The sequence below is a fragment of the Eschrichtius robustus genome, chromosome 7 (genome assembly GCF_028021215.1).
Source record: "Eschrichtius robustus isolate mEscRob2 chromosome 7, mEscRob2.pri, whole genome shotgun sequence".
Taxonomy (NCBI): Eukaryota; Metazoa; Chordata; class Mammalia; order Artiodactyla; family Eschrichtiidae; genus Eschrichtius; species Eschrichtius robustus.
In genome coordinates, this window is record NC_090830.1 from 75,944,037 (window position 1) to 75,961,287 (window position 17,251).

Genomic DNA, 17,251 nt, shown 5'->3' on the forward strand with positions numbered 1-17,251 from the left:
GTGTTTTCTTAATTTCACTTTCAGATTTTTCATCATTAGTGTATAGGAATGCAAGAGATTTCTGTGCAATAATTTTGTATCCTGCTACTTTACCAAATTCATTGATTAGCTCTAGGAGTTTTCTGGTAGCATCCTTAGGATTCTCTATGTATAGTATCATGTCATCTGCAAACAGTGACAGCTTTACTTCTTTTTTTCTGATTTGGATTCCTTTTATTTCTTTTTCTTCTCTGATTGCTGTGGCTAACACTTCCAAAACTATGTTGAATAATAGTGGTGAGAGTGGGCAACCTTGTCTTGTTCCTGATCTTAGTGGAAATGGTTTCAGTTTTTCACCATTGAGGACAATGTTGGCTGTGGGTTTGTCATATGTGGCCTTTATTATGTTGAGGAAAGTTCCCTCTATGCCTACTTTCTGCAGGGCTTTTATCATAAATGGGTGTTGAATTTTGTCGAAAGCTTTCTCTGCATCTATTGAGATGATCATATGGTTTTTCTCCTTCAGTTTGTTAATATGGTGTATCACATTGATTGATTTGCATATATTGAAGAATCCTTGCATTCCTGGGATAAACCCCACTTGATCATGGTGTATGATCCTTTTAATGTGCTGTTGGATTCTGTTTGCTAGTATTTTGTTGAGGATTTTTGCATCTACGTTCATCAGTGATATTGGCCTGTAGTTTTCTTTCTTTGTGACATCTTTGTCTGGTTTTGGTATCAGGGTGATGGTGGCCTCGTAGAATGAGTTTGGGAGTGTTCCTCCCTCTGCAATATTTTGGAAGAGTTTGAGAAGGATAGGTGTTAGCTCTTCTCTAAATGTTTGATAGAATTCACCTGTGAAGCCATCTGGTCCTGGGCTTTTGTTTGTTGGAAGGTTTTTAATCACAGTTTCAATTTCATTACTTGTGATTGGTCTGTTCATATTTTCTATTTCTTCCTGGTTCAGTCTCGGCAGGTTGTGCATTTCTAAGAATCTGTCCATTTCTTCCAGGTTGTCCATTTTATTGGCATAGAGTTGCTTGTAGTAATCTCTCCTGATCCTTTGTATTTCTGCAGTGTCAGTGGTTACTTCTCCTTTTTCATTTCTAATTCTATTGATTTGAGTCTTCTCCCTTTTTCTCTTGATGAGTCTGGCTAATGGTTTATCAATTTTGTTTATCTTCTCGAAGAACCAGCTTTTAGTTTCATTGATTTTTGCTATTGTTTCCTTCATTTCTTTTTCATTTATTTCTGACCTGATCTTTATGATTTCTTTCCTTCTGCTAGCTTTGGGGTTTTTTTGTTCTTCTTTCTCTAATTGCTTTAGGTGCAAGGTTAGGTTGTTTATTCGAGATGTTTCCTGTTTCTTGAGGTAGGCTTGTATTGCTATAAACTTCCCTCTTAGCACTGCTTTTGCTGCGTCCCATAGGTTTTGGGTCGTCGTGTCTCCATTGTCATTTGTTTCTAGGTATTTTTTGATTTCCCCTTTGATTTCTTCAGTGATCACTTCGTTATCAAGTAGTGTATTGTTAAGACACTAGTTTTAAACCTGAAGGTCATGATCCATTTAGAGGGATGCAGAATCAATTTAGTGGGCCAAGCCTTTGAAAAAAGAAGGAAGAAATAGAAAAGAAATGTAAGTGTATCCCAAGTAATAAGGTGTTAAGTATTATTTTGGAAATTTTTGTTTTGGTTTTATATCTTTCTGTTGCTGTGTGTGCTAGTTTGTGTTGTAAAATACATTTCTGTGGGACTGTATTGGAAAAGTTTGAAACTCGTTGGTCTAAAAAGTGACATGCCCTGGGACTTCCCTGGTGGCGCAGTGGTTAAGAATCCACCTGCCAATGCAGGGGACACGGGTTGGAGCCCTGGTCCGGGAAGATCCCACATGCCGCGGAGCAACTAAGCCCATGTGCCACAACTACGGAGTCTGCGCTGTAGAGCCCGCGAGCCACAACTACTGAGCCCGTGTGCCACAACTACTGAAGCCCATGTGCCTAGAGCCCATGCTCCGCAACAAGAGAAGCCACCACAGTGAGAAGCCCATGCACCACAATTAAGAGTAGCCCCCGCTCGCCACAACTGGAGAAAGCCCACGCGCAGCAATGAAGACCCAACGCAGCCAAAAAAAACCAAACCATATGCTTTAAAAAAAAAAAGAAAAAAAGTGGTAGGCCCCAAAGTTACCAAATTTGTAGACTGCTACTGTCATGTTCACAGAAGTGTCTTGCTCCTTTGAAGTGATTTGGGGGGTGAGAGGGTTCAGTATGAGAATAGTAGGCTACCAAGCTCCCATACATTCTAGCAGCTGCCTTTTGTCTAATAATGATTAGGATTATTGAGTACTATTTTGATGTCCTTTAGGTATCTGCTAGAACCTAAATCTTTAGATGGAAGTGGGATGAATAAAAAGAGAAAGTCTGGTTAGTTTATTCATCCTTATTTGACAGTAGGTTCAAAGTAGTTAATATTTTAAATCTTCACACTAAAGTTGATCTTTTTTCCTTTAATACACTTTTAAAAGATTTATGGTATTCTTTACTATCATTTCATATACATTCATTGGGCAAAGTATTTTGCTTTTTCCTCTAGGGGAATACATTTCCAATTTTATAACAAAGTGTGAAGGAAATAATGCTTTTTTTGTGGAAGTTTTACCAAAACTACTTTTCTATTAAGCAAAGATTAGAGATAAACAGCCACAAACACCCACACATACCCACAGACACACATGTACACAGACAGTTTATTTTGTGAATATTCTGTGTCCCTTCTAGATAAAGAAATGAAGGCACAGATGGGTGAAATAATTTGCCTGGAGTTGCACAATAAGCTAGTGGCCTTCATAGATGACCACTTATGGTTCTTGTATTTCCAGAGACACAATGTAGAGATTAAGTTGAAATAGACAGAAGCCTAAGTATTGTAATTATAAATAAATATGCAGGTGTATATAGACAAAATATATTTCTATAAGAAGAAAGATGTGGTGGGAAATAGTAATTATAATTATATTAACTTCTCGTGCCATCTCTGTCTAGATGTTTTTTCTGTAGTCATGACCTAGCAATACAATTTTGGTTTGTTGTATGTTACCATATATCCAAGGTATATTATGCCAGGAACATAAATTGTGGAAAGAAAATTCTTGGGATAGCACTGGATTGTAATGTGTTTAGTGATCCTCTGCCTGTGACACTGAGAATGAAGAATTGAAAGAGTACTAAATACTGGCAGGAGGCGTGGGTTCCTAGTCTCCACTCTGACACAAGCCCGTCTGCATGAGCTGAGGTATACCGTGCTGCTTCGGGGCCCCTGTAAAATGAAAATGTGGGCTTGATCTCTAAAGTTCCCTTCAACATTTAGATTGTATACCTCCCCAGGGCTGGAATATTGCATCAGAACCTGGCCTGGGGTTGGTGCTGGTTGCAAGGCCCCAAGGAACTGCCTCAACCTTTTTTCCAAGGAGACAGCACACGCTACCCCACAGAGACCTGTAGTGCAGCGAGTTGTCAGTGTTGTGAGGTGCTTCCTCGTTGGGACCGAGCCTAGGTTGTTTGTAGTAACCTAGAAGGACCTTGGAATGAGACCAAGAGATACAATTTCTGTGACCAACTGGTTGCCCATTCAAAAAACTTGCTAGGACCCATCCAAGTACAGTATCATTCTGTCACTGGAGTAAGAGAATATAGAAATGTATCTCCTTGAGAGATGTTTCTCTATATCTCCTCTTTTTTTTTTTTTTTTTTTGCAGATATTCATTTTTAATTATTATTTATTTTTATTTATTTTTGGCTGTGTTGGGTCTTCGTTTCTGTGCGAGGGCTTTCTCCATTTGCGGCAAGCGGGGGCCACTCTTCATCGCAGTGTGCTGGCCTCTCACTATCGTGGCCTCTCTTGTTGCGGAGCACAGGCTCCAGACGCGCAGGCTCAGTAGTTGTGGCTCACGGGCCTAGTTGCTCCGCGGCATGTGGGATCTTCCCAGACCAGGGCTCGAACCCGTGTCTCCTGCATCGGCAGGCAGACTCTCAACCACTGCGCCACCAGGGAAGCCCTATATCTCCTCTTAAGGAGATATATTCAAGGACTCCCATTATCTTCTCATAGCAATTACAAAGAAAATATACTTTTGCTGAATATAATTTTGTAAATGTTAGCAAGGAATGCCTTCATATCTTAATAGGCTTTTTAAAAATGGAAGTGGTTTGCATGTGCTGATTCTTTGCTCTTTCCCTAATACTAGTTATGTTACTTTTTTGTTTAGTCAGTGCTGTGATAATATCTACAGTCATCTTTTGTAATTGGTAACCTCTAATTTCTGGGTGAACTAGGAACTAGAATCACCAGAGGAGAAGCTGATCTGTATGATTGTTCTTCCGTCATCCCATTCATACACACTATTTAACCATTTGGTTTGATCACAGCTTTAACACTAGAAGATTCTCTATAATAGTTGAAATTATGACATACCTTCAGTGATGGTAGACTCCTCTGGTCTTTCTCGGGTCTCGACCAGCACTGCCACTGCTGTGCAGGATAGAGATTGTTGATAGCAACAGTGGGCTCTAGGGAATGGCCACCAAGAACTATGAAGGGGTTGCAGATAAACTGTGTTTCCATGGATAGCCCTCTGGGAACCCAGTACTTGTCTAATGCTAATTACCTTATACCGCAGCCTAATTGCTAAGTGTATAAATGTTTTCAACAAACATTAGTTGAGCACCCGTCCTCCTTCTGAGCTTTCATGCTGCTCCTCGAACATTGCATGTAGATATCCAACAGGAACATAAACCTACAGCATTATCTTGTTCTCAAAATCTCCTGTACCATCTTCAGCTTCCCTTCCTCTTCTAGTCTGCCATGGTTAATGCTGTCACCACTTACCCAGTCTCTCAAACTTGAAAATCTGGAATTATCTGTATCTTTCCCACTCCATACTTTCTATATCTAATAAGTTATCAAACACTGTTCTAAAAATGTTTTTCAAATCCATACCATGTTTTGGCCCAGATACCATACTGCTTAAGGTGAAACCCAGTTTATTTCTCCCCTGGACTATTTCAACAGTCCTCTTAACTAAAATTTTTGTCTCTAATTTCTGTCCTCCTTCTATTCCTTTCCCATGAAGTTATCTTAAAAAAAAAAAAAAAATTGCTCTCTTGGTTAATACCCATACCTTTCGTTTTGTTTTTGTTGTTCTGCTATTTGCTTTTTTCTTTTTTTTTAACTCAACATCGTGTTCTGGAAATTTTTCCATGTGGTTCATTTAAATCTGTCTTTTTTTAAATATATAAATTTATTTATTTATGTATATATTTTTTATTTTTGGCTGCATTGGGTCCTTGTTGCTGTGCGCAGGCTTTCTCTAGTTGGGGCGAACGGGGGCTACTCTTTGTTGTGGTGCACGGGCTTCTCACTGCGGTGGCTTCTCTTGTTGCGGAGCACGGGCTCTAGGTGCGCGGGCTTCAGTAGTCGTGGCTCATGGGCTCTAGAGCGCAGGCTCAATAGTTGTGGCTCACGGGCGTAGTTGCTCTGCGGCATGTGGGGTCTTCCCAGACCAGGGCTCGAACCCGTGTCCCCTGCACTGGCAGGCGGATTCTTAACCACTGCGCCACCAGGGAAGTCCATAAATCTGTCTTCTTTTTAATGCTGCATGGTATGGGTACATAAAATGTGTATATTATAGTTTATTTAACCATTTATCAATGGACAGTTATGTTATTTATATTTTTTCTTTTGCTGTTACAAAGAATGCTGAAGTGAAAGTCCTTGAACATGTACATAGGTGCAATTATATAGATACCAAAAAGAATTTCTGGGTAAAAATGAATATACATTTAAAATGTTAATAGATACTGACAAATCACTTTACAAAAAGTACCTATCAATTTATACTTCCAATCTCTATGCTTTTTTTTTTTTTCCAAGACCATTTAAAATCTGGACCTAGTGTATTTCTCCCAGCCTCAGTTCTCTTGTAACTTGATGTGTTCACTCATTTACTTGGTCACTGTCAAGCCACTCTCCAAGCTTTTATTCAGTACAGATTGTTTGCCAGGCACCATGCTATATGTTGAGGGTTTAGTGCTGGAGAAGACAGATATGGTCTCTGCCCTCATCTAGGCTGTGCTCTTACTACACAAGACCTATTTGCCATCCTCAGACTCTTCTTATCCGTTTGCAGCTATTATTCTGTCTTTCTGATATGACTCTCTTTTTCTTTTAACTTTTCTGCCTAGAGAATTTTTTTTTTAACATCTTTATTGAAGTATAATTGCTTTACAATAGTGTGTTAGTTTCTGCTTTATAACAAAGTGAATCAGTTATACATATACTTATGTTCCCATATCTCTTCCCTCTTGCATCTCCCTCCCTCCCACCCTCCCTATCCCACCCCTCTAGGTGGTCACAAAGCACCGAGCTGATCTCCCTGTGCTATGCGGCTGCTTCCCACTAGCTATCTATTTTACATTTGGTAGTGTATATATGTCCGTGACACTCTCTCATCCTGTCACATCTCACCCCCCCCCCCCCATATCCTCAAGTCCATTCTTTAGTAGGTCTGTGTCTTTATTCCCATCTTGCCACTAGGTTCTTCATGACCTTTTTTTTTTTTTTCCTTAGATTCCATATATATGTGTTAGCATACTATATTTGTTTTTCTCTTTCTGACTTACTTCACTCTGTATGACAGACTCTAACTCCATCCACCTCACTACAAACACCTCCACTTCATTTCTTTTTATGGCTGAGTAATATTCCATTGTATATATGTGCCACATCTTCTTTATCCATTCATCTGTCGATGGACATTTAGGTTGCTTCCATGTCCTGGCTATTGTAAATAGAGCTGCAATGAACATTTTGGTACATGACTCTTTTTGAATTATGGTTTTCTCAGGGTATATGCCCAGTAGTGGGATTGCTGGGTCGTATGGTAGTTCTATTTTTCAGTTTTTTAAGGAACCTCCATACTGTTCTCCATAGTGGCTGTATCAATTTACATTCCCACCAACAGTGCAAGAGTGTTCCCTTTCCTCCACACCCTCTCCAGCATTTATTGTTTCTAGATTTTTTGATGATGGCCATTCTGACCGGTGTGAGATGATACCTCATTGTAGTTTTGATTTGCATTTCTCTAATGATTAAGGATGTTGAGCATTCTTTCATGTGTCGGCAATCTGTATGTCTTCTTTGGAGGAATGTCTATTTAGGTCTTCTGCCCATTTTTGGATTGGGTTGTTCGTTTTTTTGTTATTGAGCTGCATGAGCTGCTTGTAAATCTTGGAGATTAATCCTTTGTCAGTTGCTTCATTTGCAAATATTTTCTCCCATTCTGAGGGTTGTCTTTTGGTCTTGTTTATGGTTTCCTTTGCTGTGCAAAAGCTTTTAAGTTTCATTAGGTCCCATTTGTTTATTTGTGTTTTTATCTCCATTTCTCTAGGAGCTGGGTCAAAAAGGATCTTGCTGCGATGTATGTCATAGAGTGTTCTGCCTATGTTTTCCTCTAAGAGTTTGATAGTGTCTGGCTTTACACTTAGGTCTTTAATCCATTTTGAGTTTATTTTTGTGCATGGTGTCACGGAGTGTTCTAATTTCATACTTTTACATGTACCTGTCCAGTTTTCCCAGCACCACTTATTGAAGAGGCTGTCTTTTCTCCACTGTATATGCTTGCCTCCTTTATCAAAGATAAGGTGACCATATGTGCGTGGGTTTATCTCTGGGCTTTCTATCCTGTTCCATTGATCTATATTTCTGTTTTTGTGCCAGTACCAAACTGTCTTGATTAACGTAGCTTTGTAATATAGTCTGAAGTCAGGGAGCCTGATTCCTCCAGCTCCATTTTTCGTTCTCAAGATTGCTTTGGTTATTCGGGGTCTTTTGTGTCTCCATACAAATTGTGAAATTTTTTGTTCTAGTTCTGTGAAAAATGCCTGTGGTAGTTTGATAGGGATTGCATTGAATCTGTAGATTGCTTTGGGTAGTAGAGTCATTTTCACAATGTTGATTCTTCCGATCCAAGAACATGGTGTATCTCTCCATCTATTTGTATCATCTTTAATTTCTTTCATCAGTGTCCTATAATTTTCTGCATACAGGTCTTTTGTCTCCTTAGGTAGGTTTATTCCTAGATATTTTATTCTTTTTGTTGCAATGGTAAACGGGAGTGTTTTCTTAATTTCACTTTCAGATTTTTCATCATTAGTATATAGGAATGCAAGAGATTTCTGTGCAATAATTTTGTATCCTGCTACTTTACCAAATTCATTGATTAGCTCTAGTAGTTTTCTGGTGGCAGTTTTAGGATTCTCTATGTATAGTATCATGTCATCTGCAAACAGTGACAGCTTTACTTCTTCTTTTCCGATTTGGATTCCTTTTATTTCTTTGTCTTCTCTGATTGCTGTGGCTAACACTTCCAAAACTATGTTGAATAATAGTGGTGAGAGTGGGCAACCTTGTCTTGTTCCTGATCTTAGTGGAAATGGTTTCAGTTTTTCACCATTGAGGACAATGTTGGCTGTGGGTTTGTCATATATGGCCTTTATTATGTTGAGGAAAGTTCCCTCTATGCCTACTTTCTGCAGGGCTTTTATCATAAATGGGTGTTGAATTTTGTCGAAAGCTTTCTCTGCATCTGTTGAGATGATCATATGGTTTTTCTCCTTCAATTTGTTAATATGATGTATCACGTTGATTGATTTGCATATATTGGAGAATCCTTGCATTCCTGGAATAAACCCCACTTGATCATGGTGTATAATCCTTTTAATGTGCTGTTGGATTCTGTTTGCTAGTATTTCGTTGAGGATTTTTTTTGTTTGTTTGTTTGTTTGTTTTTTTGTTGAGGATTTTTGCATCTATGTTCATCAGTGATATTGGCCTGTAGTTTTCTTTCTTTGTGACATCTTTGTCTGGTTTTGGTATCAGGGTGACGGTGGCCTTGTAGAATGAGTTGGGGAGTGTTCCTCCCTCTGCAATATTTTGGAAGAGTTTGAGAAGGATAGGTGTTAGCTCTTCTCTAAATGTTTGATAGAATTTGCCAGTGAAGCCATCTGGTCCTGGGCTTTTGTTTGTTGGAAGATTTTTAATCACAGTTTCAATTTCAGTGCTTGTGATTGGTCTGTTCATATTTTCTATTTCTTCCTGGTTCAGTCTCGGTAGGTTGTGCATTTCTAAGAATCTGTCCATTTCTTCCAAGTTGTCCATTTTATTGGCATAGAGTTGCTTGTAGTAATTTCTCATGATCGTTTGTATTTCTGCAGTGTCAGTGGTTACTTCTCCTTTTTCATTTCTAATTCTATTGATTTGAGTCTTCTCCCTTTTTCTCTTGATGAGTCTGGCTAATGGTTTATCAATTTTGTTTATCTTCTCGAAGAACCAGCTTTTAGTTTCATTGATTTTTGCTATTGTTTCCTTCATTTCTTTTTCATTTATTTCTGACCTGATCTTTATGATTTCTTTCCTTCTGCTAGCTTTGGGGTTTTTTTGCTCTTCTTTCTCTAATTGCTTTAGGTGCAAGGTTAGGTTGTTTATTCGAGATGTTTCCTGTTTCTTGATGTAGGCTTGTATTGCTATAAACTTCCCTCTTAGAACTGCTTTTGCTGCATCCCATAGGTTTTGGGTCGTCGTGTCTCCATTGTCATTTGTTTCTAGGTATTTTTGATTTCCCCTTTGATTTCTTCAGTGATCACTTCGTTATTGAGTAGTGTATTGTGTAGCCTCCATGTGTTTGTATTTTTTATAGATCTTTTCCTGTAATTGATATCTAGTCTCATAGCGCTGTGGTCGGAAAAGATACTTGATATGATTTCAATTTTCTTAAATTTACCAAGACTTGATTTGTGACCCAAGATATGATCTATCCTGGAGAATGTTCCATGAGCACTTGAGAAAAATGTGTATTCTGTTGTTTTTGGGTGGAATGTCCTATAAATATCAATTAAGTCCATCTTGTTTAATGTATCATTTAAAGCTTGTGTTTCCTTATTTATTTTCATTTTGGATGATCTGTCCATTGGTGTAAGTGGGGTGTTAAAGTCCCCTACTATGATTGTGTTACTGTCGATTTCCCCTTTTATGGCTGTTAGTATTTGCCTTATGTATTGAGTTGCTCCTATGTTGGGTGCATAAATATTTACAATTGTTATACCTTCCTCTTGGATCGATCCCTTGCTCATTATATAGTGTCCTTCTTTGTCTCTTGTAATAGTCTTTATTTTAAAGTCTATTTTATCTGATATGAGAATTGCTACTCCAGCTTTCTTTTGATTTCCATTTGCATGGAATATCTTTTTCCATCCCCTCACTTTCAGTCTGTATGTGTCTCTAGGTCTGAAGTGTGGGTCTCTTGTAGACAGCATATAGATGGGTCTTGTTTTTGTATCCATTCAGTCAGTCTATGTCTTTTGGTTGGAGCATTTAATCCATTTACATTTAAGGTAATTATTGATATGTATGTTCCTATTCGCATTTTCTTAAATATTTTATTTTTTTATTTTTTTATTTTTATTCCCCCCCCCCCCAAATATTTTGTGTTTGTTATTGTAGGTGTTTTCCTTCTCTTGTGTTTCTTGCCTAGAGAAGTTCCTTTAGCATTTGTTGTAAAGCTGGTTTGGTGGTGCTGAACTGTCTCAGCTTTTGCTTGTCTGTAAAGGTTTTAATTTCTCCATCAAATCTGAATGAGATCCTTGCTGGGTAGAGTAACCTTGGTTGTAGTTTTTTCTCCTTCTTGACTTTAAGTATATCCTGCCACTCCCTTCTGGCTTGCAGAGTTTCTGCTGAAAGATCAGCTGTTAACCTTATGGGGATTCCCTTGTGTGTTATTTGTTGTTTTTCCCTTGCTGCTTTTAATATGTTTTCTTTATATTTAATTTTTGATAGTTTGATTAGTATGTGTCTTGGCGTGTTTCTCCTTGGATTTATCCTGTATGGGACTCTCTGTGCTTCCAGGACTTGATTAACTATTTCCTTTCCCATATTAGGGAAGTTTTCAACTATAATCTCTTCAAATATTTTCTCAGTCCCTTTCTTTTTCTCTTCTTCTTCTGGGACCCCTATAATTCGAATGTTGGTGCGTTTAATGTTGTCCCAGAGGTCTCTGAGACTGTCCTCAGTTCTTTTCATTCTTTTTTCTTTATTCTGCTCTGCAGTAGTTATTTCCACTATTTTATCTTCCAGGTCACTTATCCGTTCTTCTGCCTTAGTTATTCTGCTATTGATCCCATCTAGAGTATTTTTAATTTCATTTATTGTGTTTTTCATCGTTGCTTGGTTCCTCTTTAGTTCTTCTACATCCTTGTTAAATGTTTCTTGCATTTTGTCTATTCTATTTCCAAGATTTTGGATCATCTTTACTATCATTATTCTGAATTCTTTTTCAGGTAGACTGCCTACTTCCTCTTCATTTGTTAGGTCTGGTGTGTTTTGACCCTGCTCCTTCACCTGCTGTGTGTTTTTTTGTCTTCTCATTTTGCTTATCTTACTGTGTTTGGGATCTCCTTTTCACAGGCTGCAGGTTTGTAGTTCCCGTTGTTTTTGGTATCTGTCCCCAGTGGCTAAGGTTGGTTCAGTGGGTTGTGTAGGCTTTCTGGTGGAGGGGACTAGTGCCTGTGTTCTGGTGGATGAGGTTGGATCTTGTCTTTCTGGTGGGCACGTCCACGTCTGGTGGTCTGTTTTGGGGTGTCTGTGGCCTTATTATGATTTTAGGCAGCCTCTCTGCTAATGGCTGGGGCTGTGTTCCTGTCTTGCTAGTTGTTTGGCATAGGGAGTCCAGCACTGTAGCTTGCTGGTCATTGAGTGAAGCTGGGTCTTGATGTTGAGATGGAGATCTCTGAGAGATTTTCGCCGTTTGGTATTACGTGGAGCTGGGAGGTCTCTTGTGGACCAGTGTCCTGAAGTTGGCTCTCCCACCTCAGAGGCACAGCCCTGATGCCTGGCTGGAGCACCAAGAGCCTTTCATCCACACGGCTCAGAATAAAAGGGAGAAAAAAATAGAAAGAAAGAAAGAAAGAAAGAGGATAAAATAAAATAAAATAAAGCTATTACAATAAAAAATAAGAAAAAAATTATTAAGAATAAATGTATTCAGAAAAAAAAATCTTTTTAATTTTTAAAAGTAGATTTATTAATTTTTTATAATAAAAAATAAGAAAATTAAGAAAAAAATTTTAATTTTTTAAAATAAGTATGAAAAGACTTATTAAATTTTTTTAATTTCTAAAAATAGAAAATAAGGAAAAAATTATTAAGAAAACATTTATTAGGAAAAAAAAATTTTTTTAAGTAAAAAAAAAAAAAAAAAAAAAAGGGACGGACCTAACCCTAGGACTAATGGTGAAAACAAAGCTATACAGACAAAATCTCACCCAGATGCATACACATATACACTCACAAAAAAAGGAAAAGCGGAAAAATTAATATATCCTGCTCCCAAAGTCCACCTCTTGAATTTGGGATGATTCGTTGTCTATTCAGGTATTCAACAGATACAGTCCCATCAAGTTGTTTGTGGAGCTTTAATCCGCTGCTTCTGAGGCTGCTGGGAGAGAGTTCCCTTTCTCTTCTTTGTTTGTACAGCTCCCGGGGTTCAGCTTTGGATTTGGACCCGCCTCTGCGTGTAGGTCGCCTGAGGGCGTCTGTTCCCCGCCCAGACAGAACGGGGTTAAAGGAGCAGCTGCTTCGGGGGCTCTGGCTCACTCAGGCCGGGGGGAGGGAGGGGTACGGATGCGGGACGAACCTGCGGCGGCAGAGGCCGGCATGACGTTGCAGCAGCCTGAGGCGCGCCGTGCGTTCTCCCGGGGAAGTTGTCCCCGGATCACGGGAGCCTGGCAGTGGCGGGCTGCACAGGCTCCCGGGAGGGGCGGTGTGGAGAGTGACCTGTGCTCGCACACAGGCTTCTTGGTGGCAGGAGCAGCAGCCTTAGCGTCTCCTGCCCGTCTCTGGGGTCCGTGCTGATAACCGCGGCTCGCGCCTGTCTCTGGGGTCCACGCTGATAACCGCGGCTCACGCCCGTCTCTGGAGTTCGTTTAGGCGGCTCTCTGAATCCCCTCTCCTTGCGCGCCGCGAAACAAAGAGGCAAGAAAAAGTCTCTTGCCTCTTCGGCGGCTGCAGACTTTTTCCCGGACTCCCTCCCGGCTAGCACCGAAGTCCGAGCCTCAGCTCCCAGTCCCCGCCTGCCCCGGCGGCTGAGCAGACAAGCCTCTCGGGCTGGTGAGTGCTGGTCGGCACTGATCCTCCGTGCGGGAATCTCTCCGCTTTGCCCTCCGCACCCCTGTGGCTGCGCTCTCCTCCGTGGCTCCGAAGCTTCCCCCCTCTGCCACCCGCAGTCTCCGCCCGCGAAGGGGCTTCCTAGTGTGTGGAAACCTTTCCTCCTTCACAGCTCCCTCCCACTGGTGCAGGTCCCGTCCCTATTCTTTTGTCTCTGTTATTTCTTTTTTCTTTTGCCCTACCCAAGTACGTGGGGATTTTCTTGCCTTTTGGGAGGTCTGACGTCTTCTGCCAGTGTTCAGTGGGTGTTCTGTAGGAGCAGTTCCACGTGTAGATGTATTTCTACTGTATCTGTGGGAAGGAAGGTGATCTCCGCGTCTTACTCTTCCGCCATCTTGCCCTGAATCCCCGAGAATTTTTTTTGATCATTGTTAGATTTTATCCTCTGTCATATCTTCCTTATCTCCCCTCAGGTATAGCTAGATAGGCCTTCCTTAGTGGTCTCTCTTAGCACTTCATTTACATCCTTTTTATAGTGTTTATCCTGAAGAGTTACAGTTACTTGTTTATATATGTGTGTGCCCATGTGTGTCTGCATGTGTATGTGTGGACCTCTCTCATTAGATTGTAAGCTCAGTAAGGGCAAGAACTTAGGATATATACCTTAATGTTCCCCCAGCTTAATGCCTTAAACACTGGAGAAGCTTCATAAATGTTGAATAAGTGATTGAATGGCAAACTGTAGATGAACTTATTTTGTACAGCGCACTCGGTGGCTTGTGAATGTGACTGGGATCCGGTCAGGCTTCAGGGACCTAACCATGTTGTAAAGGAGATGAGGAACAGATGAGTAGACTGCAAGGCACATTGTGATAAGCTCTGTGAGAGGCACAAATGAATGCTTGACGAGAATTTAATGGGGGAGATTAATTCTCATGAGTTGGGTATTCTGGTAACCTTTCAGGGGAGAGGATTTTTTCTTGCTTGTGCTATGTATTGTGAGGGATACACATAATGATAAGATATGGTTCCTGGCTTTAAGAGTTTTCGTCAAATAGGGCCCTAGAGCAGAGATTGGCAGGCTATGGCCTATGGGCCAAATCTGGCCTGCTGCCTGTGTTTGTATAGCCCATGAGCTAAAATGATATTTTAATTTGAAATTGTTTTTATAAAAAGAATATTTTGTGATCTGTGAAATTACATGAAATTCAAATTTTAGCATCTGTAATTAAATTTTGTTGGAACACAGCCACGTTCATTTCTTTTTTTTTTTTTTTTTAATTAATTAATTGTATTTATTTATTTTTGGCTGTGTTGGGTCTTCGTTTCTGTGCGAGGGCTCTCTCCAGTCGCGGCGAGCAGGGGCCACCCTTCATCGCGGTGTGCGGGCCCCTCACCGTCGTGGACTCTCCCGTTGCGGAGCACAGGCTCCAGACGCGCAGGCTCAGCAGTTGTGGCTCACGGGCCCAGAAGCTCCGTGGCACGTGGGATCCTCCCAGACCAGGGCCCGAACCCGTGTCCCCTGCATTGGCAGGCAGACTCTCAACCACTGCGCCACCAGGGAAGCCCCAGCCACGTTCATTTCTTTACCCACTATTTTGTGACTGCGTTTGTGCTACAGCAGCAGAGTTGAGTAGTTGTGACAGAGACTTTTGGCCTGCGGCGCCTAAAATACTTACTCTCTGGCCTTTTATGGAAACAGTCTGCTGCCTTTTGTGTTAGAGGATGGGAAAGATTCAAGTAGAGAAGAAGAGAAAGACATTCATATTGAGAAGATGAGTGGGACAGTGAATACTGCAGTCATCTAGAAACTTTAGAGCTGAAATGATGATCTAGCTTAACCTTTTATTTATTTATTTTATTTATTTTTGGCTGCATTGGGTCTTCATTGCTGTGCGTGGGCTTTCTCTAGTTGTGGTGAGCTGGGGCTACTCTTCGTTGCGGTGCGTGGGCTTCTCATTGCGGTGGCTTCTCTTGTTGCCGAGCATGGGCTCTAGGTGCGCAGGCTTCAGTAGTTGTGGCATGCGGGCTCAGTAGTTGTGGCATGTGGGCTCAGTAGTTGTGGCTCCTGGGCTCTAGAGTGCCGGCTAAGTAGTTGTGGTGCATGGGCTCAGTAGTTGTGGCTCGCGGGCTCTAGAACACAGGCTCAGTAGTTGTGGTGCATGGGCTTAGTTGCTCCGTGGCATGTGGGATCTTCCCAGACCAGGGCTCGAACCTGTGTCCCCTGCATTGGCAGGTGGATTCTTAACCACTGCACCACCAGGGAAGTCCAATTAACCTTTTATTTTACAGATAGAAGATCAAAAACTGTGTCAAAGTCCACTTGTCTGTTAAGGGGCAGTGTGCACTGGAGTTCCTAGAGCAGAAGCAGGATGATAAGATTATTGCTGGGGTAGAGCCAGATCATGAGTGGCCTTGCCCTTGAAAAATGAGTTGAAGAGCAAACTAAGAATAGACTTCCTTTCTCTCTTTGAATGTAATATTTCTTTTTTCTTTTGTATTTCTAGAAGGCCTTTGAGCCCTACTTCGAGATTTTGGAAGTGTATTCCACAAAGGCCAAGAATTATGTAAACGGGCATTGCACCAAGTATGAGCCCTGGCAGCTAATTGCATGGAGTGTCGTGTGGACTCTGCTGATAGTCTGGGTATACGAGTTTGTCTTCCAGCCAGAGAGTAAGTATACTGTCCCCCCTGTAAAGATACAGTGGAGTTACACTAGCTTTGGAACTGATGGCTAACGGACTGTACTAATTTCTTGCCTGGTTGGTTTGGTTCTGATTTTTAAAATCTGTTTAAATAGAAAGGACATTGCCTTCTGACTGGTAAAGTTTTAATAGGACTTGTGTAACTGTAACTGTTATGTTGATTTTTCTGGATTTGCAGTTTACATTAAAACCCCTGAGAGATTAGTCCTGGTAAGGATCCACAGAGTATGGCTTAAACCCTCTTCACTTTCACCTTCTTGCCTAGAACATAATTGTGTCACCTGGAGTTCCCCAAGCATGAGTTTGTTGCTTTCATTTTAGGCCATCGTTTCAATAAAGATTATGTGACATTGGAACAGCACTCATGCAGTGACCATTGGAATGTCTGCTATGTGTCAGGCACTGCCAGGCTCTAGGGATATCTATACAAGTAATACAGGGTCCGTGTGCTCTTGGAGTTGAACCTCTGCTGTCAGGGGACAGTACACTTTGAGCTTCCTGGGTAGTGACTCCGGGAGCCAGACTGACATGGGAAGAGGAGGCTGCTTCTCGGGGAGTGTGGAAGATGAGAAGTCTATTAGTGATCAGTTTGTACGTCCTCCATCCTTCCTCAGATCCTGCCCACACTCCCCGCACCCTCCCACCCTCCCACCGCCTGGTTGTGTGCTACCTCCTTACAAATTCTTTTTCCCTGCAGGCTGTGTCTCGTAAGTAAATGGTAGGAGAGGTGGTGGGTGCTCTGTACACCCCCCTGCGCCCCTTCCTCACCCTTAGCAGGGTATCTGAGTTAATAACATTGACGAGAGTTGCTTGCCATTTCTCATTTGTTTAAAATTTCCATAACTGTTTGCTTCCCCGATAACATCTGTTTGAAGGGGCTCTTTAACTGAATACTGTTTCTGCTTTTCTTCCTCTTCCCCCAGAAAAGTCAACTTAGAGGCCAGATTCTGTTTCCTCCCTTTACCATGCAGACAGCCATCCATCTGTTCTAGTAACATTGCCGAGTTATGGCGGAGTCAACATTGCACTTAATTAAAATGTAAATGAGACGTGACTGCCCTGTCTGAATTTTAGCTCACTCCGGCTTTAAAAACCCTGTCCTCAATTTCTGCTCCTAGTCCGTGCAAGATTTTCTCATAAACTCTGACAAATTAGACAGACTAACCCTTGTGCTTCATTTGCTCCATGGTTTGGAAACGGACGCAACCCCTGTCCCTTCTGCTCAGGCTTATTCCTTTCCTGGGAAGCATTTGATTCAGTGCTGCCCACCATCCCGTACGATTCCAGAGGCCTGTAAGGAGTAGCAGTAAATGTACTTCTCTTTTTTTTTTATTGTGATAGAATATACATAA

General features: G+C 41.1%; 1 protein-coding gene across 3 annotated transcripts in view; it reads left to right on the forward strand.

Moving 5' to 3' along the window:
* Window positions 1–17,251, forward strand: part of SGPL1 (sphingosine-1-phosphate lyase 1) — a 65,326-nt gene that overhangs the window by 17,759 nt on the left and 30,316 nt on the right. For all 3 annotated transcript variants that reach the window (XM_068547751.1, XM_068547750.1, XM_068547752.1), the window contains one exon: window positions 15,702–15,867. In XM_068547751.1, the coding sequence (XP_068403852.1) occupies window positions 15,702–15,867 (166 nt within the window). The remainder of the gene's footprint in view (window positions 1–15,701; window positions 15,868–17,251) is intronic.